This window comes from Rhamphochromis longiceps, linkage group LG17 (assembly GCF_057381845.1).
Source record: "Rhamphochromis longiceps isolate RC_006_pf linkage group LG17, R_longiceps_female_GT1.1, whole genome shotgun sequence".
In the NCBI taxonomy this organism is placed as follows: Eukaryota; Metazoa; Chordata; class Actinopteri; order Cichliformes; family Cichlidae; genus Rhamphochromis; species Rhamphochromis longiceps.
Genome location: NC_140573.1, coordinates 10,949,373 through 10,972,227, shown reverse-complemented (window position 1 = coordinate 10,972,227; position 22,855 = coordinate 10,949,373). Strand labels below are relative to the sequence as shown.

The 22,855-nt window shown below is 40.6% G+C and overlaps 2 protein-coding genes across 2 annotated transcripts; one reads left to right on the top strand and one right to left on the bottom strand.

Annotated features, from left to right (window-relative positions):
• Positions 1–609: 609 nt before the first annotated feature.
• LOC146649323 (uncharacterized) lies at positions 610–8,731 on the top strand. Its single transcript, XM_085387325.1, has 15 exons — positions 610–842; positions 2,808–2,966; positions 3,185–3,226; positions 3,959–4,077; positions 4,275–4,449; positions 4,539–4,664; positions 4,986–5,029; positions 5,137–5,206; positions 5,335–5,549; positions 6,146–6,326; positions 6,496–6,579; positions 7,293–7,438; positions 7,560–7,801; positions 7,887–7,996; positions 8,183–8,731. The coding sequence occupies exons 1-15, from the start codon at positions 714–716 to the stop codon at positions 8,330–8,332; spliced, it is 1,992 nt and encodes a 663-aa protein (XP_085243451.1). The 5' UTR covers positions 610–713; the 3' UTR covers positions 8,333–8,731.
• A 188-nt stretch (positions 8,732–8,919) lies between these two features.
• On the bottom strand, positions 8,920–15,179 carry LOC146649322 (uncharacterized). Its single transcript, XM_085387324.1, has 4 exons — positions 15,045–15,179; positions 10,711–11,466; positions 10,067–10,161; positions 8,920–9,950 (listed from the first exon to the last, which is right to left on the bottom strand). The coding sequence occupies exons 1-2, from the start codon at positions 15,080–15,082 to the stop codon at positions 10,764–10,766; spliced, it is 741 nt and encodes a 246-aa protein (XP_085243450.1). The 5' UTR covers positions 15,083–15,179; the 3' UTR covers positions 8,920–9,950; positions 10,067–10,161; positions 10,711–10,763.
• Between the last annotated feature and the right edge of the window lie 7,676 nt (positions 15,180–22,855).

The following is a 22,855-nucleotide window of genomic DNA, read 5'->3' as shown; positions in this document are numbered from 1 at the left end:
AAAATTAAGCCTGAATAATAATTTTAAAGAAGGAAATAAAAATATGGATTCTGAAATAATGTGTTACAGACTTTCTCCTTGCAGTCCATATTTTAATAAGGTAAATGAATGTTTTTGTTAATAATGGTATGATAGCTTTAAGAGCAGTATTTTAATAATCAGCCTTATGATGAAAGAAATTCTTAGGATAGCATGATTAGTGACCTTTTCTCATGACAGTGTCTATAACTTGAGGACAAGTCTCCTTCAAGCTCTACAGAGACAAAGTTGCATTGATTGGGCCACATGTTGTACTTCTAAAGCTACTTTTGAATCAGGCAGAGCTTTTTTTCATTTCATTTTTTATTTTGTTTCACACGTGGTACAGCAGTAATTCATTTCCTATACACAAACCGTCCTTTCAAAAGTCACACTGTTTTTGAACAGAACTCCCATAAATATCAGCTTCTAGATTATCCACACAACCAATCACAGCCTGAGAACACAACTGTGAGCCAACTACAGCTTTAGACTGATAGGTTGCAGCTTGAGGTAATGAAACTTCACCTGTTTAGATGTTTGGTGGTTCCCTCTCAGCTAAGCAAGAGAACACTTAATTAGCATGAAATCAGCTTTGAGTCACAAGAAGCCTGCAAAAAAGAGGTAATAAGAATAAGGACAAAATAAAGAACAAGCAAAGGTTAGATACCGTAAACGGTGTCATTTTAGGAAGGATGGCGTGTGGGAAGAAACCAGTGTCACTGGTCATTATAGAAAACATTGAAATGAAAGTGTTTTCTTCCAAGGAGCCCTGTAAGGTCTTGATAACACAGGAGGAAGAGGAGGAATACAGCGTTCACCAGGTGTGTCTTTTTAAATACTTCACTGCAAGACATTATGTGTGATTTATAAATAGTGCTGACCCCATCAGGAAACTTTTTGAAGCTCATATGATGAGCAGAGTGGTGGTATATCATAATCAGATCCAATATCTTTTGACTAACCTCAGAACTAACATATAAATACACCTTAAAGGGTTGATGTCCTACTTCTAGACAGTACAGAGAGGTATTGCTTTAAATACTCACCAAACCTGTTTGGTTTTACTTTGTATGTAGAACTGTAGATGTATAGATATTGTTCTGCGTTTCCATTCAGACTTTACTTTCACTTGCACCTTGCTGGTACTGGGATGGAAACCCTTTTTCAATTTAGAACTGCTTTCATGGCATTTTTCAACAACATAATTGCTGCAGATTTGTCAGCTACACTCTCTTGTTCTACCACATCCCAGTTGGTGGCATTTTCTCAGTTGGTACCAAGTGCACCAAATGTGTTAGAAGATGTCTCCTACTACATACATACATACATACATACATACATACATACATACATACATTTTTCCAATCTTCTGTTCATGAATCTTTCTGAGACCATGGAAATTGTGGCCTCAGTTTCCTGGTCTTAGCTGATAAGAGTGGCACCTGGTGTGGACTTTTGCTCCTGTAGCCCATATGCTTTCTCACCTCTAGCATCAACAAGACATCTTCAATTTTATTTATACAGTGCAAAATCATAACAACAGTCGCCCCTAGACACTTTTTATATTGTAAGGTAGATCCTATAATGGTACAACAGAGAAAATGAATGGTAAATGAATGGGAAGACAACAATCATCATCAATCACGTAAACGCACATTTTTTCTTCTCACTCTTAACAAACTGAAGACTTTCATTGAACTGCCAAATAAACAAATTGGTACTGTCTTTCTGGCCAGACACATGGCAGCACTTCTGCTATAACTTTGTTTGAATCTATCAAAATAATAATGCAGACATTAGTTATTGACTGCAGGTGAAAATTGTTTTCTTTGCGAATAACTCTCACTGAACTAACACAGACAATCACTCGACACGTTTGCCATCATTAAATAATTTCTTTGCTTTTTAAAGAACTTATTTTAATGTTGCATTCAACAACAAAGAAATCCTCTTGAACAAAAAAAACAAAAACTTAAAGAGCCAAACTGCATTATATTTCTTTACGCCGATATAGGGATGACGTGAGATGCAAGTGGCCCTCTGGCCTAAAGGAAACATGTATAATGTAAATGGAATGAACAAATTTGAGTTTGTTAGAAAGATATGATTCCACTGCAGTGCAGTACCTTTAATACCCACTGCATGTTCTCATTGGTGTAATAAAATCTTATGGTCAACAGTATCAATCTGTTCTAGCCGGACAAGCACAGAGATGAGGCCACTGTCAGAGGCCACCATTTGTAACCATTGCTTAGGCTGTTTCTGTACTCTGAGCTCTGAAACCTGACCGAAACTCTTCAGATAAGTCATTTCTCTGTAGATGATTAGCTTTACTACTACTCTCTCAAGAATTTCTGATATAAAATTGATGAAATTCTGTTGGTACAGCTAAATAACAATCTGCTGTCAAACCTGTCAAGCAAAATGCACCAAGTTAGACTACAAGCCACAACATGATCTAATATCACTGATTGTTGTTATTCCAACAATCAGTGTTGCTTCAGATACATCACTGAAACTGTTCAATCAAGCAAAAGGACAACTGAACCAGAGCCAAAGCCATAATTTCAAAACACTGTGATTAATCAGCTCTCATCATTGCAGTGAGTAGAATTGTTCTGATGTTGTAGTGGATCCACAATGTTGAAACTACAACTCATGTATTCAAAACAACAATGGTGTTTTGCTGCCTGATGGTTAATGATGCGGACTCACATATTCTTTTGTTGCATCATTCGCGTGCTCATACATAACAAGCCAGCTCCTTGTCCTCCTCTTGTACACAGCGATACATGGCGAGTCCTCTGTTCTCCAACTCCGAGGAAGCCCCTGAGCAGCAGGTCCAAACTCAACCCAGACACCAGGCTGAAACAGATTCCCCAGACCAGGAAGAACCTCACTGCTCTGCTGTGGTCTGCAAACAAGAAGTAGCGATAGAGCTGGAGGTTAGTAATAAGGCAGAAGTTATAAACCACTTGGTAAGAAAGTAAGAAATTTGTAGTAGAAAAAAAGACATCCCATGCTAAATAGCTGGTCAGGACCTCCAGGAATGGGTTTTTACTTTACTTTATTGCTTCTCTACAATGTTCATCTTATTTGTATTCCTTTTTTTTAGTTCACATTTCTTGTTTTTATTCACCCTTCTTGTTTTTCCTTCCTGTAGGTGATTCCTTCTATCAGAAAGTCAAAGAGTCATCCAGCAATGGTAAAGTCAGGGAATCCTTTATTCATTACTGATATGTCATGACTCTTCATAACATATCACCGACTCAGGCATTTGATTTGCAGCCTGGACTCTAGAGCAGGGATGCTGCATACAAACAGTGAGAGCAGTGCAAACAGTATATAACTATATGGTGCAGTGGTCCAGTTCCCCTACTGGAATTAGAACAAAGCACAGCAATGTTAATTCAAATCAGTTCATACCAAATCAGAACAACAGTCGCCTCAAGGAGCTTAAATTGCCTCCCTAACATTGGTTAACGTGTGTATTATATGAAATTGGTTCTTCATCCCAAACCAGGCGGACAATAAAAAATGAAAAATGAATTAGACATCATAAGATTTAAATAAAATTTCCTTCAGAAAATATTCACAATTCACACTTTCAAGTGTATTAAAAAAGAACTTTTTCTTTCTACATTACTACTACTACTTTATATTTTTATTGTAGGCTTGACCTTAATATTGATGAATCTGTTCATCTTTCTTCCACAGTGTCAGAAAAATGTTGACTTCAGTCTCCAGCACATTATTTATCATCAACGATTTAAGCTTTTTAATCAAAGTTCAATCAGTTTTTTCAAACTTTATTTTCTGCCAAAATGGAAACCATATTTCCCATTTCCTGCACAGTTTTGCCCCATTGTAACTTTAGGATATTCTCCTGTTCGTGAATCCAACATGTAACACTGAGGGTTTATTCTGTGTATTTCAGCCATATTCTAACAAAGCTGGTCATCTCAAATGGAAGAGACTGATTCCTCAGAAGAAAAGACTGGTGGTTAAAGACGTGGTCTGTTTACCCAGAGGACACTCTATGTCACAGCTGGACAGGTGAGTGTTTATGTAGGAAAGAATACCATAAAATCTTATTCAAAATGCCATTTTAGGTCAGTGAATGTTTGAGTAGCTCCCACTGTTTCTAAAGTGATGATTGTGGCAATAAAAGGTGTTTACATAGCTCTGTTTGAATCTACTCTACTGTTCATAACATTTTTCAGTGAAGTAAATGTTATTTTCTGTTCTTCCAGACAAATAGTTCCAAAGAATAAAGACCAAGCAGCTCTGGAAGCCATGATGATGACTGCTCGCATCACCATTGACCACAGCTGGTCAGCCACTCAGGTGAAGGGTCGACTGGCGATGCTCTTTCAGGGGCACTTTGTAAAACAGGCAGGACAAAAGTTTTCATTTACATATCTGCAGGTGGGTGTGAGATGTGTTCTGCCTGAGGTGTCTTAAAGTCTGTTCATTTTAGTACACAGAACATTGCTGAATGTGGTGGTTGTTTCCAGTGTGTGCAGAGCTCCAGAGTGCTGTTTGTCCCTGACACCCCTTCAGAGGGCTGGACTGGAGAGCAGGTCCTCAGGATCTCTGAACATGGTGCTTTATATATCCTGAGCCACCACGACTACTCAGAGGTAACTACTGCTGCTTCATTACTAATACCCTGATGTGATCATTATAAAAGTAGGACTTGGATCTGATACATTTTTATATTTCAAAAGCCATAAAGACAACTTTGTGTGTTAAGATTCAGTTTAAAGATAATTTGGCTTCTGTGAAAAAACAGAAACGACAGCAAGTGTTTAAAATGGCTCATGGACCCCTGGACGCCTTGTTCCTGTGAACCGGGGAACACGGGATCTTTAATTATTTCGTTTATTTCTCCAATCTGCTTTAGCTTTGCTCAGTCTGCCTCCATTTTGTCTGTAGTTTATAAAGTTCTCTTCTCCTTACAGACAGAATCTGAAGGGTCAGCAAGTGAGACACTTGTGGTAAAAAGGCAAGAAAACATTTCCTGTGAATACACATTTAGAAATGATTAGTGACAAACTAAATAGCTGCATTATCTGAATTTGTGTGGTTTTTTTTTTTGGGGGGGGGGAGCAGCACAGACAGCTGCCAAGATGGTAAAAGTGAGCTAATAATCAAGCCTAGCATCTGCAGGGATACAAAGAAGGTGAGTTTGGAGGATAAAAGATAAAAAAGTCAATCCTAAATTCAGTTTGTTGTATTATTATTATTATTATTATTATTATTATCATCATCATCTTTGTCTCCTGTTAAACTTGCATCTTTTGTGCGCAGTCCACTGTTGACCTGGACACCATCCTGAGAGCGTTCAGACAGGAGAACGTAGATCCAGGATTGAAAACTCACATCCAGGTGAGGCGGACAGATCTACTCCACGGCGCTCTGGAGGTGGTGAGGAGGCCCGACTTCTGCTTCAGGGCGACGCCTGTTATCTCCTTCAGTGGAGAAGAGCCCGACAGCCACGAGGCCCCTGTCAGGGAGTTTTTCAGGTCCTCATCATTTCCCTGAAATTATTGCTGGAGCTGATGGCTTCAGGCATAAAATAAGTTGTATGGTTTTCTATACTGAAGCTAATTTATTCAAACTCTGATCCAACATGACTGTATGAATTTCATCAAGATTTAATATTCACTTTTTTTTGTAATTGGAAATCTGGCTCACAAAAAGATTTCCACATGGTAGCATGTAGTCTATAATAGGATCATATTCTATACATTTTGGGGCTGCAGTAAACAATGTGAAAATTGTGTCAAATGCTCATCATGATAGTTCAGGATCCCAGAAGACGGTGTGGTAATAAAACTGATTGTGTTGTTTGATCAACCGTCCAAAACCCCAAATATGTGAACAGATGGTATTTACAGCAATACAAAATGGAAAGGTAGCAGCTGATTTTTCTTTTTTTCTTTGATGAATGACATAATAATGGCATCTAGGTTTCGTTTTCGTTTTGTTTTGTTTTGTTTGTTTTGGTGCTCCACCATTCTGAGAGAAATGTTCAGTTCTTCTGAAAGAGGTTTCTGCCAAAACACCAAAGCATAAAGGTGTCATTTGTTAATTCATATCTACATTTCTTCTCATGCAGGCTGATGCTGCTGGAGCTGCAGCACAGCTGTGTGTTTGAGGGTCTTCCAGGAAGTCTGTTCATGACCTGCAACTTCACAGCTCTTGAGGAGAGGAAGTACTATGAAGCTGGGGTTCTCATTGGCTGGTCGCTGGCTCAGGGTGGGCCTGGACTTTGTTGCCTTCACCCTGCATTGTATCAGGTAGAGTCCTTAACTGAATGTGTGCTAGTGTAGGCACTACAAGAATTTGTCATACAGTATTGCCTATTCTTTGCGAATGTGATATTAGATTACTTTTTCTGATGCCCTGTAGCTGTGTCAGGTATTACCAGCACAATCTTTGTCTGTATGGCTTATTTTACTGTCACAGGTGATGTGTTGCCACAGTATAACATTAGAAGACTTCAACTGGCGGGACATTATTGATACCGAAGTCCAAATCCAACTGAAAGAGGTAGCACACAAGAAGAAAACTCACAACTCTAATTGTAACATATTTAAAAACTTGATATACTGCTGTACCTGTGTTATTATACATGGTTAGTTTGGATAACGATGATCTTAATATAAACCAGTTATTTTATTGATGGATCGGTCACACTGGAGTAAAAATAGGATGGTAACCTCATAGCTGCACCAACCCACTGGTTGCCCAGAAGTTGGTTGTGCAACAACTTGTGAAGGAATTTCTTTTTCATATTTGTGAGGTTCTGCTTGGACACTAAAAATAACTGGGAACTGTGAGTTTCTGTGTAGTAGAGAAAGCAACGGATGACAAAAGACTTTGTAACTGCCAAATGACCCTATTCAATACAGTCTGATAGCAGACTGCATCTTACTGCCATTCAATCACCCTCCTGATGTGTGATAGTCCCTTTGAACACAGGTCACAGACCTGGTCCCTGTCTTAAGTAACCATTTCGATGAGATTGTGAGATCACTGCATATACCATGGCAATTGTAGTGGTTTCCTAATGTGACTGTAGCATAATTACAGTGCTGAATAACATCATCTTGTTTCTGCCTTCAGCTGTAGAATGATGAACTGTTTGTATGGCAGTTTTTCCCCCCTCACCTTTAAACTCTTCTCTGTATTAAACCCTCAGTCCTGTGTACATAATTGCCTTCTGTGTGCCGCACACAAATGATGTTCCTCTGCTCTCACAGCTACATAGTTGTACTGATGTAAAGCTGCTGTCTCCCAGTCTGTGCGACTGGGTGTCACGCTGTGGGATCCCTGAGATCTGTTCAGCCAACTCTGATGAAATGCCAGCCATTTATAGTCGCCTGGTAAAACACTACATCTACGACAGGTAGTGCACACACAGAAGCATACGTCATACACATGGTGTCGACAGTTTCAACTTGAGCTACATGCAAATGTTGCCCTTTCTAAATACAAAAGTTAAATTTAATCCACTTGCTGTCCTTCAGGGTGACTAAAATGATCTCCCAGTTTACTGAGGGGCTGAATAGCTGTGGTGGGCTGTGGGACATGGTTCAGTCCCACTGGGAAATTTTTGCCCCAGTTATGACGAGTGCACCGCAGCAGCCTCTGAGTCTGGAAGAGTTCAAGCAGCTTTTTACCATCAGCTTTAGCACTTCAGATGCCCAACTGAGGGCAGATGAGGAGGCCACAGCTGGACACTGGGAAACAATCCTCACTTTAGTGCGTGGTAAGGTTGGAGGGTGTGGTGGAAAGAATAAAGATGCTTCTAGTGTTTCAGGTTAGATAAAATATGTCTCTGTTTGCACAATCAGACGGCAAGGCAGAGTTTTCCTTTGAAGACCTCCTCACCTTCATCACAGGAGCTGACCGTTTGCCTCCTCTTGGCTTCCCCAGATTCATTTCTCTGTGTTTTTACTCTCAGGTTGGTGTTTAACATAAAAATCCTTAAAATCCTGCCTTTAATTGTGATTCAAATTCACAAGAATCACCACCAGCATCAACTATCCAAGGTGATAAAATATAGCTCCTTTTCCTTTGTCAAGAGATGAATCTTTGTCACATTTCCCTCACTATTCCTTTTTTTTTTTTTTTTTTTTCCCCCTCTCAGGATGCCAGCATGCAAGATTTGCGCCTGCCTCATGTCGCCTCCTCTTCTCTGGAGCTCTACCTGCCAAGGGGAGTGGCTGGGGCTGTGGACCTGCTGGCCCTGTTAAACAGAGCTGTGCACAAGGTGCTGCGAGACGGAGAGGACAACTGAAGAGAAGTGATGATGAGATTATGAAGAGAATTCCCTCTCACTGGAGATTAAACGTTTCTGTGTGATGTTAACAACATGACTAAAAGGACGCAATTTGCTCTGTGTGCACTTTGGTGCTGGTGACACGATGCTGTAGATTAGACCAGTGTTTGTATTTTGTAAAGACCTCAGTCTGATGGTTTTAAACCGTGTAGTGTTTATAATAGAACCTGTGCGCATTTTTTGATAAGTAGAATCATGTATTTTAAAAGAACGGGAAGGAATGGTACTCAACACACAAGGTCTTAGATGTTTTTGGCAGGGCCAAGTCAGAGTTGATGGATCCATGTTGAGTTTATTTGTTGATGCAGATAAGGTGTGTGTTTTCTTTCATTAATTATTAAAATGGCACTTACGAAGAGCACATTTAACATTGAATAGCAATCTATGTTTTCACTTTCTCTTGTATTTTCTAACAGCTGTTGTTCTTGATATTCTGTATATGGGTATAAATCTGCTTTAAATTCACAAGTTGAATAAAGTTTCATTTAAAAAGAATTCTGAAAGAATAAATGATACAAAGAATGGCCATTACAAATGGTTATCTCTTTATTCAGAATAATCAGAATCAGATATATTTCTGTGTATATGAGACTTTAGTAGCAGGAGTGACAAGTTTGTAAAATTTAGTCACAGTTTAAAGTACAGTACAAATCAGCAGACATACAAAAACAAATTGTGAAAAACAGATTTGATTCTAATACCACAAAGGGGGAAAAAGTGTGTTGTTGGTCAGTAATATCTGAAAACTGATTTATTTTCTTCATTAGGGTGCAGTATTTATGCACCAACAGTAATAATTTTCCTTGTTTTCCATGTGGAAAAGCCGAGTTAACAAGAATCTGTTACGGAAATTTAATTAAAATCTATTGACACGGTGAGCAGTAAGTTAACACCTGTGGAATTCTCACCCACTGAGTGTCACCCACTTTCTCAGAGGCCTAGCTGTGTGTGCAGTACAATTAATGCTTTTCCGGATCTGAACTTTTAAATGACTCAAAAGTGATATTACTAAAACACGTAACCAATAAATAAAATATTTTTTTTGTTTCAAAGCATATAAATTATTTGATTTCCTAGTCACCATTTTGTCAGAGTGAGTAAGTATTGACATTATTAGCCAGCTGCCTGGTTTGAGATGCCTATTGTACTTTTCAAGATGATAAACCAAAAGCGCATTTGTAATTCATGGGAACTACAGCATTGTGTTTCTGCAGTTTGATTTAATTTCAGAAATGATCATGTAAGGGGATTGATATTTAAATATGATCTGCTTTCACCCAGGTTTAGGTTTCATACATTCACAGAGCAATCCAAGCCCATCTGGCTGTCGACCACTGCAGCACAGCTGATGTCTCCTTCTCACACCAACGTACTAATCATTCAGGATATGATGAAGCGACTGAGGCAAACTGCCGCTCCGGATCATGTTGAAACAAATCTACTAACTCACTGTTAAATTCTTGCCTTTATATTTTTATTTTTGACTTGTGTCCACATTCAATTTTTATGCTTCAACTTTTTTAATGTTTGTCACAGAGAGAATGTGGGGTATTCCATTCAGGACCTTGGTGTTAAACTAAATGGAAAGAAAACACAGAGATTAAACATTTGAATTTTTAAGACGTGATTTGTGTGTGTGAAATTACTGATAAGTCAAGAATGTACGAAGCAAACTTTAAGATATAGCTATACCTGTTCAAGAAGGGCAATGATGGTTGCATTGCTAACCTGCCCGTATGTAGTCATCTTTATCTTTAGATGTGCAAGTGCTTGTGGGCCTGTTGGAACTGAAAAAAAGAATTATAAAAGTATAATTGGTAAGTGTAAAGTAATTATACACCATAAAATGCATTTGATTATTGCTATAAGGCACATTTCCCTCAATACTGAAACAATTACACTATAACATTTTTAGATTTTTAGATGAAACCAGGAGTCACAACAGCATTTGAGGCTTTATGGCTTTTCCTATAGTACTTTGTGGGCTGGTCTCTAGTCAAAATGCTTAGGCCGTTTTTTTGTCCCAGTCCAACCCTGGGTGGGGGAACTCCAGGCCTCAAGTGCTGGTGTCCTGCGGGTTTTAGAACCACCGCAGCTAATTTAAATGGCTAAATTACCTCCTCACCATGTCTTGAAATTCTGCAGTGGCCTGGTAATGAACTAATCATTTGATTCCAGTGTGTTGACCCAGGGTGAGATCTAAAACCTGCAGGACTTCAACCCTTGAGGCCTGGAGTTTCCCACCCTAGTATTAGAGTGTGAATGTTGGAAGGACAACAGAAGGTAGGAAGAGAAACTGTTGCACACATTAAGTACTTTTAATTTAAATCACATACTTTGAATGGTGGTTGACCCTTCTGTAGGGGTTGTGGTGCTTTGTGCTGCAGTTTTAGTTGTAGTTGTAGTAGTTGGCGCTGCAGTTGTGGTTGTTGGTGCTGTAGTTGTAGTGGTTTGTGCTGCAGTTATGGTTGGTGTTGTAGTTGTGTTGGTTGGTGCTGTAGTTGTAGTGGTGGTTGGTAGTGCAGTTGTGGTTGTTGCTGTAGTTGTATTCGTTGGTGCTGCAGTTGTGGTTGCCGGTGCTGCAGTTGTGGTTGGTGTTATAGTTGTAGTGGTGGTTGGTGCTGCAGTTGTAGTGGTGGTTAGTGTTGTGGTTGTTGGTGCAGTAGTTGTGGTTACTGTTGCAGTTATGGTTGCCGGTGCTGCAGCTGTAGTGGTTGTTGTTGGTGGTGCAGTTGTAGTGAATGGCGCTGCAGTTATGGTTGCTGGTGCTGCAGTTGTAGTGGTTGTTGGTGCTGCAGTGGTTGTTGGTGATGCAGGTGTGGTTGGTGCTGCAGTTGCGGTTAGTGTTGCAGTTGTAGTGGTTGTTGGTGCAGTTGTAGTGGTTGGTGCTGCAGTTATGGTTGCTGGTGCTGCAGTTGTAGTGGTTGTTGGTGCTGCAGTGGTTGTTGGTGACGCAGGTGTGGTTGGTGCTGCAGTTGCGGTTAGCGTTGCAGTTGTAGTGGTTGTTGGTGCAGTTGTAGTGGTTGGCGCTGCAGTTATGGTTGCTGGTGCTGCAGTTGTAGTTGTTGTGGTTGGTGCTGCAGTTGTGGTTGCTTAAAGACAGTGAGTTAAGCGCAGATTAGAATGACTTAACACGATGAAACTTTCATTCATAATTTCAGTAACAGCCACAGACTGCTGGCCCCTCTCCAAATAACTCGACAGAAAATAATCTGTCTACTAATCTTAGTAGCAACTCAAAGTCATTCCATGCAATCATTTGATATTGACAGGAGTTTCAAGTACAGTGGGGCAAAAAAGTATTTAGTCAGCCACCGATTGTGCAAGTTCCCCCACCTAAAATGATGACAGAGGTCAGTAATTTGCACCAGAGGTACACTTCAACTGTGAGAGACAGAATGTGAAAAAAAAATCCATGAATTCACATGGTAGGATTTGTAAAGAATTTATTCGTAAATTAGGGTGGAAAATAAGTATTTGGTCACCTCAAACAAGGAAAATCTCTGGCTCTCACAGACCTGTAACGTCTTCTGTAAGAAGCTTTTCTGTCCCCCACTCGTTACCTGTATGAATGGCACCTGTTTGAACTCATCATCTGTATAAAAGACACCTGTCCACAGCCTCAAACAGTCGGACTCCAAACTCCGCCATGGCCAAGACCAAAGAGCTTTCGAAGGACACCAGGAAAAGTATTGTAGACCTGCACCAGACTGGGAAGAGTGAATCTACAATAGGCAAGCAGCTTGGTGTGAAAAAAATCAACTGTGGGAGCAATCATCAGAAAATGGAAGACATACAAGACCACTGATAATCTCCCTCGGTCTGGGGCTCCACGCAAGATCTCATCCCGTGGGGTCAAAATGATCATGAGAACGGTGAGCAAAGATCCCAGAACCACAGGGGGGGACCTGGTGAATGACCTGCAGAGAGCTGGGACCAAAGTAACAAAGGTCACCATCAGTAACACACTACAACGGCAGGGAATCAAATCCCGCAGTGCCAGACGTGTTCCGCTGCTGAAGCCAGTGCATGTCCAGGCCCGTCTGAAGTTTGCCAGAGAGCACATGGATGATACAGCAGAGGATTGGGAGAATGTCATGTGGTCAGATGAAACCAAAGTAGAACTTTTTGGTATAAACTCAACTCGTCGTGTTTGGAGGAAGAAGAATACTGAGTTGCATCCCAAGAACACCATACCTACTGTGAAGCATGGGGGTGGAAACATCATGCTATGGGGCTGTTTTTCTGCCAAGGGGACAGGACGACTGATCCGTGTTAAGGACAGAATGAATGGGGCCATGTATCGTGAGATTTTGAGCCAAAACCTCCTTCCATCAGTGAGAACTGAAGATGAAACGAGGCTGGGTCTTCCAACATGACCATCCATCCATCTTCTTCTGCTTTGTCCGGGGCCGGGTCGCGGGGGCAGCAGCCTAAGCAAAGAGGCCCAGACCTCCCTCTCCCCAGCCACCTCCTCCAGCTTGTCCGGGGGAATACCAAGGCGTTCCCAGGCCAGCCGAGAGATATAATCTCTCCAGCGTGTCCTGGGTCTGCCCCGGGGCCTCCTCCCGGTGGGACATGCCTGGAACACCTCACCCAAGAGGCGCCCAGGGGGCATCCTTGTCAGATGCCCGAACCACCTCAGCTGGCTCCTTTCGATGTGGAGCAGCAGCTGCTCTACTCTGAGCCCCTCCCGGATGGCCGAACCTCTCACCCTATCTCTAAGGGAGAGGCCAGCCACCCTTCGGAGGAAGCTCATTTCTGCCGCTTGTATCCGCGATCTCGTTCTTTCGGTCACTACCCACAGCTCGTGGCCATAGGTGAGGGTAGGGACGTAGATCGACCGGTAAATTGAGAGCTTCGCTTTTACACTCAGCTCCCTCTTCACCACGACGGACCGGTGCAGCGTCCGCATTACTGCAGCTGCAGCCCCAATCCGTCTGTCGATCTCCGGCTCCCTTCTCCCATCACTCGCGAACAAGATCCCGAGATACTTGAACTCCTCCACTTGGGGCAGGAACTCATCCCCGACCCGGAGTGGCCACTCCACCCTTTTCCGGCTGAGAACCATGGCCTCAGATTTGGAGGTGCTGATCCTCATTCCCGCTGCTTCACACTCGGCTGCGAACCGTTCCAGTGCGAGCTGGAGGCCTTCACCCGATGAAGCCAACAGAACCACATCATCTGCAAAAATCAGAGATGAGATTCTGAGGCCACCAAAGCGAAAGCCCTCCGCCACTTGGCTGCGCCTAGAAATCCTGTCCATAAAAATTATGAACAGAACCGGAGACAAAGGGCAGCCCTGGCGAAGCCCATCACCCACCGGGAACGAGTCCGACTTATTGCCGGCAATGCGAACCAAGCTCTTGCAACGGTTGTATAGGGATCGAATGGCCCGTAGCAATGGGCCAGACACCCCATATTCCCGCAACACCTCCCACAGGACACCCCGAGGGACACGGTCGAATGCCTTCTCCAAGTCCACAAAACACATGTTGGACTGGTTGGGCAAACTCCCATGCACCCTCTTCCAACATGACAATGATCCAAAACACACCGCCCGGGCAACAAAGGAGTGGCTCCGTAAGAAGCATTTGAAAGTCCTGGAGTGGCCTAGCCAGTCTCCAGACCTCAACCCCATAGAAAATCTGTGGCGGGAGTTGAAAGTCCGTGTTGCTCGGCGACAGCCCCAAAACATCACTGCTCTCGAGAAGATCTGCATGGAGGAATGGGCCAAAATACCAGCTACTGTGTGTGCAAACCTGGTAAAGACCTATAGTAAACGTTTGACCTCTGTTATTGCCAACAAAGGTTATGTTACAAAGTATTGAGTTGTATTTTTGTTATTGACCAAATACTTATTTTCCACCCTGATTTACGAATAAATTCTTTACAAATCCTACCATGTGGATTCATGGATTTTTTTTTCACATTCTGTCTCTCACAGTTGAAGTGTACCTCTGGTGCAAATTACTGACTTCTGTCATCATTTTAAGTGGGGGAACTTGCACAATCGGTGGCTGACTAAATACTTTTTTGACCCACTGTATAAGCTTAGAAGCACTAACTTAAGGTAAGCTTTATTGAACATGTTAAGCTTCATCTTGAATATGTGCTGTGTGGTCAGCAGAGCATGAAAATATTCAACTTCACTTAGTTTCAAAGAAGCCATCTGTAGACAGAAAATTTGATTTATAAAAAACATGAACTGAAAATGGGTTTTATATGCCATATCATTACATATATCATACACCCAATCCAATGTTACAGTTTAATAAACTGTCATTAAACCTACTCATCCAAGGTGCTCTAGTCATATTGTTACAATTTAATAAACACAAATTCCCCAACTTATTTGTGTTTATTAAATTGTAACAATATGACTAGAGCACCTTGGATGCTCTAGTCATATTGTTACATGGGATCACTGAAGTCTTCATTCTCCAGGAGTTTGTGCATTCCAGTGATCCCAGGATGTATGTTCTTGGAGGTAACCAAAATTTTGCTCACAGTACTACAGTTTAAAAAAAGCTGATTATTAATATTTTGTGGAGTCTGTGCTATTATCATTTTGTTTTAGTATTGTACTACATTTGTTGTAGTTGAATCACTCTAAAGCTGTCTAATATAAAAAGTACAAACAATGCTATAACTTGCAATAAACACTTACTTTGTGCCAAAGATGTCTGAAAATATGCCAGCAGACATATCCAGCAAAGTATTCTTTTATCCATGATGAACTCTGCTACTACTCACTACTCCCAGATTGTCTCAGACTCTGACTGTTTGTTTTCTGTGTCTGCACACTTTACTTAGATGACATGATTTGCTCCTCCCTCCAATATTAAAGAGTGTCACATGACCTGAAAAACCACAAACCAAAGGTATGTGCACTGAAACTTACATCTTTATATAATGCAGGTCAAGTTAAATAGTAAAAATGCTCCACAAAGTTCAAAATGAGTAAATGTCACTAAATGTTTAATTGCATGATAGGAGTACTGGTACATATACTGAGAGCTTTTCCTCATTAAAAGTATGTTAAGTGTAGTAACAGGGGAAGCATAGATGAAATTAGTTTTACTTCAAGTTAATATTGGAAGTGCTTGAGAACTGAAGTATTCTTTTTTTAATATTCTACTATAGATTTGCTGTGAAATTCTCTTCAGCTTTGCCAATCTCCAAATCTGAGTGACTGAGTTATGACAATACTGATGCAGTATGTAAGGACTAACACTTTAAAGCTTCAAAGGAACTACAAATCATCATAATAGAACAAATAGCCAGATCCTTGATTGCACCCTGATGGTTAACTGCTCAGTATGAACTTATTTTCCTTCCTGTGGAATTAACTGAAATACATTGGGTTTTCAAAAAGATATTTATATATATTTGCTCAGTACTTGCCATTCATTTGTTTTCAACAGGTGTAGCTTGCACTTTCTTTTTATTGTTTAACAATTGTAGAAAAACAGCACACACAAACAACACAGTGGATATAAAAGCAACTTTCCGAGGTCAAGAGGGAAGTACAGTGCTTTCAGCCATGTGAGTTCACCTAAACTAAAAAACGTCAACCTATGTCATAGTATGACTTACTGGAAATCGTCACAGAAGTTGGCAAACCAGTTTTTCATAAAATGTAGCTCACCTTTTATTCTGGTCATCCTGCTTTTCACCTTAGCCACCACTAATCTCTGTAATTACTGAACACTTTACAGTTTAATTCATTCAGTCACTTTGTTTTTCCTGGCAGAGCAGTTGCCAGGTTCAAAGCATTTGTAATTATATTAAAATGCTATTACTCTTCCTATGAGATGTATGGCAATCTTACACTCTTATTTAAGTTTTCCTGTGTGCTGCTTATCACTTGGTATAATAAACTTCATATATATCGCTTGACATATTTGTTTGTTTGTAGGGGCTGCCACTTGTATGTATTTATTGACTAAATTTATGCATAGTGCCAGTCTCAAATTTATTTACTTGAATTGCATGTGAAGTATGTGCTATTGACTTGTGCTGAGTTTCTGGTACGCCAGGTGCTGATAATCAGGTGCCTGACTGTTGTCTGATTAGCAGCATCTGTAAGCATGGACCCTGCTACAGCTGTCAGTTGGTGTCTGCACCAAGCGTGCCACATTTGACAGATGGCATAGAACATCTTCAAGCTGGTGTTCTACAAAATCAAGTTGCAGCGATATTAAGGAATAAGACTCAAGTTCTATTCCAAAATTAAAGGCCAAGTTCCATATAACAGGGCATGTCAGACACAGTATGATGAAGGCGAAGCTGGCATCCCAACAGGACAACATCAGAAGACTTTCCTTACCATGTCAGCACTTTTACGGGATGATATGACCAATGGTTCTCTACCAGGCAATCTGGAAAAGATCAAGCATGTCAATCTATGGTCTCATAAAGCTGCCAGGATGCCTGCCATGACTCCAATTCACCATCATCACCACCAGAGATGGGCATTAACGCGTTACTGTAATCCGATTACTTTTTTCAAGTAACGAGTAAAGTAAGGGATTACTATTGCAAAAACAGTAATTAGATTACCATTACTTTCCCGTAGGAACGCTGCGTTACTGCGTTACTAAAACCGTGATTTTTTTTGCGAGAATGTCTCACGACAGTGACGTAAGCAAGTGCGACGTTCATGACAACAGCTGTGTGCAGATCAACAATGGATCACATATCGAGTGCGGGAGAGAGTATGAGCGTGCAGCGAACATTTTTCTTTAAAACAAAGGGGGCCCAGCAAAAAAGTTTGGGAACCACTGTTCTAGAGGATCTTTTTGAGTTAATTTATTTTAATTGGATCTAAAAACAAGTTGATCTCCACATTGTTGCTGGAATAATGTTATCATGTAGGCTTCAAAGATCCGTGTCTATAAGCGTTCATGTGCGTCATCTGTTATTATGAGCTTCCTACCATCGTTAAACTTTGCTCTGCTATGATGCCTCATCTAAGTCTTATCACCAAAAAGTTTGAGTAACAACTCTGTATTTAAGTGATGCAAGTTCAGTTCTTTCTAATGTTAGTTAGCCTGCTTAGCAAAATGCACCAGTAAACTGTGAGAGTGAGTAACACAGGCACAGATATCTTGGCTAAAATGTTTAGTCATGTTAAGGCACCCACCTTTGATTAAAATAGCTTTTAATAGTTTAATTGAGAAAAGTACAAAAGCAAGCAGCGATGAAAATGTATTTGTTATGAAAGTGTAATTACTAGACAAATGTAGTCTTTTAGTATGAGCATGCACTGAATAAAGCAGAAATGCACCCAGTCTGCTGCTAAATGAATGAAATAATAATAATAAAAAACATTAAACATAGGAGTTTGTGTTAGTTATTAATTTAGCTTTTGGAAAGTTAAAAAAAACTTGTTGATGTTTGACAAAAATATAATTTTAGTTTATTTTTATTTAGTCATTGTTCTGTAAATGGTTTTGCTCCTGGTCCTGTGTGCAGTCTCTGCTGTCAGCTCCATCTGTCGTGTTTTTTTTTGGAGCCTCTGTCCAAAGAAACCTTCCAGGGCTTCAGCCTGCGCCTCCTCAGCTCCATCAGGAGGTGGCAGCATTGAGAAGGATACACACCTGGACTGGATTCATTGCTCTTGTGCTTTGTCATTACTGTTCCTACAGTCATGTGACAACTGTGGTAAAGATTAAGATTTATTTACTCATGTATCAAATTGTGGACAAAAATCACAAATTCTCATCGACTTTCCTAAAAATATGCAATTGTTGCTCCATTTTCCCAAACTGCATGACATTTTTTATTTTGCTCTATGCCAGAACAATTAAAATAATTTATACTATAAAACTAGGGAACTTTGAAACATGAATAAATATTTCAACAATAACTTCAAAGTGTGAAAAATGCTATACTTGCATTTTTCTTTATTTTTTGTGTGTTTGTTTTTTGTGTGCCAGATTTAAATTGTCATATGGATATCTGTGCCAGTGTATCTACAAATGTAAATAAGAATTATAATTATAACTAATGATGCATAATAAAAGGTTCCCCTGCACACACAATGTCTTGGACCAGCTCTAAATTTAGTTATAGTGTTTCAAAGCACAATACAAACAGTACACAATAACAAACAGGGAGAGCTTTAAAGTTCATCAAGTGAACTGGAAAGATGAATAGTAGAATAATAGTTCAGGATGAAATTTCCAGAGGCCTTTTGTCGTACAACAGGTACAAGATACAACACTCAAACACTTGGTATGCTCCCCACACTAAAATTACAGCCGTCAATTTCCTTGTTTAGACGAGGAGTGAGTGAGAAGTTTATTTTCCTAGTCGACAGGCTTCTCAGAGTGAGATGTGCGTTTATAGCAGTAAAACAATGGTATTACAGTTTTTTACAGTCGCTAACAAGCGCCTACCCATACTTCAGATACTTTTTCTAAACTCTTAACACAGACCCACACCTACAAAACACAATTGGCCAAATGGATAATATCCTTCCCAAAAATACACTTTGTTAAATATATACTAACTCCTCATTTCAAAATTAGAACACATCTTTCTCTGCACACACTAACTGTACAAAAACACTATAAATCTGACTCAAAATGAAATTAGTCTGTCAAAGAATAACACTTGTTTTCACTTCACAAGGTACATGCAGTCAATCAAAGTACACCAGGTTTCAAAATACTGGCTATTATTGACATTACAAAAACTGCATAGACTTTTATGTTTCAGTGTCACAGGTATTTGCATGCGAAACATGCAATCCACCATATTGACACCAGAAATGTCTTGGTTGGTAACTGTATGTCCACATGTACAGTAATGTTCACATTCAAAAGCATTCCAGTAAAAAGCAAACAAGTTTTTGTTTCTTTACTGTTTACCACAGGAGGTACAGTAGAAACACGGTATGATAGGACAGAGAAAGTTTTACAGTATTGCTTACAGTGAACAAAATATCCATGAAACACACAAGAGCATTCTGAACAAAAAAACAACAGCAAAAAGCCAAGATAAAAAAAAAGGGGGGGGGGGGGGGGGGGGGGGGGGGGGGGCTAAAAAAAGGCAAAAAATTTGCATCTAATCTCTGCGATCTTCAGGGTTAGGCCACATGTTTTCATCAACATCACATCTGATGTTATCCAAGTCGATACACCTGGGATAAAACCGCCTGGTATGTCGGATCCACCCTTGGCAATCGTCAACTGTGATGTCCCTGGAGCCGGCATCCATGGCTTCAAGGAGGGACATCTGGTCATGTGGCTGATGGTCATAAACCTTCCACCTCCATGCAGAAAAGAACTCCTCTATGGGGTTGAGGAAAGGTGAATAGGGTGGAAGGAAGAGACTTACCAGTCTTGGGTGGACTTCAAACCATGTTGTTATTGCTTGCAAGTGATGGAAAGCCACATTGTCCCAGGTAATTACAAAGGTCCTCATGTTTTCACCCTCCTGACCCTGCTCTGGAACCAGGCGCTGGTGGAGATCATTGAGAAAGGCAAGCAAGCGCTCTGTATTACAGTTTTTTACAGTCGCTAACAAGCGTTTGTCCAAACAGTTGTCACATTTGCAAAACTCTAAACACAATTAGCACAGCATCGGTCTGTTGTGGCCATACCATTCACACATTTCATGTCGTGTTCACCCAATATGCAGTCAGTGAACACATTTCCACAATGCTTACATTTTCTTAACAGACAAGCTATACCTCCCAACAAAATTATGGACTGTTTTTGTAGTATCTACGAATGTTAACACACAACATCCCACAATAGCAAAAACAATATTCCAAACCTTAGATACAGTATAAAAGCCTCTGCTTCTGCAATGATATCAGTACAAAAACAATATCAATATCAAAAATATATCTCAGCTGATAATAAACAAACAACTGAATAATTGAGACACAGCTTATTTATGTTGGGTAAATTGGGCCAACCACAGCTTCTTCCATTCTGGCTTAGACTCAGTGGGGTTTATAAGGCAAGACCTTGAGGAGTGATGTTTTTGGAAACAAAAAAAAGACAAACACTGTAATGTCTGGTCGAGGAAGAGTAAGAGCAAGGGGCCCAGGGAGAAGAGCAGGCCCAAGGAGAGGGCAAGGTAGAGGTGTAAGAATGCGTGGTGGTGGCATTCCAAGGGCTGCAAGAACAGTAGTCAGTGATGAAATTCGTGCCACTATCATTGACCATGTAATCAACCATGGTCTTTCACTAAGAGAGGCTGGTGAAAGAGTGCAGCCCAATTTGAGGCGGTCAACGGTTGCCTCCATTATATGCATCTTTCAACAAACCAACAGGTAAGTATTGCATTTTACATGGATTGTTTCTATTCTCACTTGACATGTCAATATGGTCATACAGTAATGCATATGTTGAATTTTTTGTCTTTCTAAAGAATGCAACGTCTTCCACCCTCTGGGGGAAGAGGAAAGCTCCTCAGTAATGATCAGGAGCTTGCCATTGTAGAAATGGTTACTGCAAATAATGCAATAAAACTGCGTGAAATTCAAACTAGAATTGTGGCGGACCATGAGATATTTGACAATATCGATAGAATCAGCCTCACAACCATTACGCGGACATTGTCCAAACACAGAGTGCGGATGAAGCAGCTCTACACTGTTCCCTTTGAGAGGAACAGTGAGAGGGTCAAGGAGCTACGACGACAATATGTCCAGGTATAGTGTATATTCAATCCAATGTCCAGTTCTATAAGCTTTGCACTTTGCAAGTAGGTAACCTACACAATACTAGGTTACAGTACAGTATGGTATACAGTAATAACATGACTTACATAAACTTTGTTTCAGAGAGTTATGGAATTGGAGGCCAACCAGGCCCCTCATAAATTCATATACATCGATGAGGCAGGATTCAATCTGGCCAAAAGGCGTCGACGTGGACGAAATGTAATTGGAAAAAGGGCCACAGTTGATGTGCCAGGACAGAGAGGGGCAAACATTACCATGTGTGCAGCAATTGCAAATGCAGGATTACTCCTTCACAGATGTCAGGTTGGACCCTATAATACAGAGCGCTTGCTTGCCTTTCTCAATGATCTCCACCAGCGCCTGGTTCCAGAGCAAGGTCAGGAGGGTGAAAACATGAGGACCTTTGTAATTACCTGGGACAATGTGGCTTTCCATCACTCGCAAGCAATAACAACATGGTTTGAAGTCCACCCAAGACTGGTAAGTCTCTTCCTTCCACCCTATTCACCTTTCCTCAACCCCATAGAGGAGTTCTTTTCTGCATGGAGGTGGAAGGTTTATGACCATCAGCCACATGACCAGATGTCCCTCCTCGAAGCCATGGATGCTGGCTCCAGGGACATCACAGTTGACGATTGCCAAGGGTGGATCCGACATACCAGGCGGTTCTATCCCAGGTGCATCGACTTGGATAACATCAGATGTGATGTTGATGAAAAAATGTGGCCTAACCCTGAAGATCGCAGAGATTAGATGCAAAGTTTTTGCCTTTTTTTTAGCCCCCCTCCCCCCCTTTTGATCTTGGCTTTTTGCTGTTGTTTTTTTGTTCAGAATGCTCTTGTGTGTTTCATGGATATTTTGTTCACTGTAAGCAATACTGTAAAACTTTCTCTGTCCTATCATACCGTGTTTCTACTGTACCTCCTGTGGTAAACAGTAAAGAAACAAAAACTTGTTTGCTTTTTACTGGAATGCTTTTGAATGTGAACATTACTGTACATGTGGACATACAGTTACCAACCAAGACATTTCTGGTGTCAATATGGTGGATTGCATGTTTCGCATGCAAATACCTGTGACACTGAAACATAAAAGTCTATGCAGTTTTTGTAATGTCAATAATAGCCAGTATTTTGAAACCTGGTGTACTTTGATTGACTGCATGTACCTTGTGAAGTGAAAACAAGTGTTATTCTTTGACAGACTAATTTCATTTTGAGTCAGATTTATAGTGTTTTTGTACAGTTAGTGTGTGCAGAGAAAGATGTGTTCTAATTTTGAAATGAGGAGTTAGTATATATTTAACAAAGTGTATTTTTGGGAAGGATATTATCCATTTGGCCAATTGTGTTTTGTAGGTGTGGGTCTGTGTTAAGAGTTTAGAAAAAGTATCTGAAGTATGGGTAGGCGCTTGTTAGCGACTGTAAAAAACTGTATAGGGTCCAACCTGACATCTGTGAAGGAGTAATCCTGCATTTGCAATTGCTGCACACATGGTGATGTTTGCCCCTCTCTGTCCTGGCACATCAACTGTGGCCCTTTTTCCAATTACATTTCGTCCACGTCGACGCCTTTTGGCCAGATTGAATCCTGCCTCATCGATGTATATGAATTCATGAGGGGCCTGGTTGGCATCCAATTCCATAACTCTCTGAAACAAAGTTTATGTAAGTCATGTTATTACTGTATACCATACTGTACTGTAACCTAGTATTGTGTAGGTTACCTACTTGCAAAGTGCAAAGCTTATAGAACTGGACATTGGATTGAAT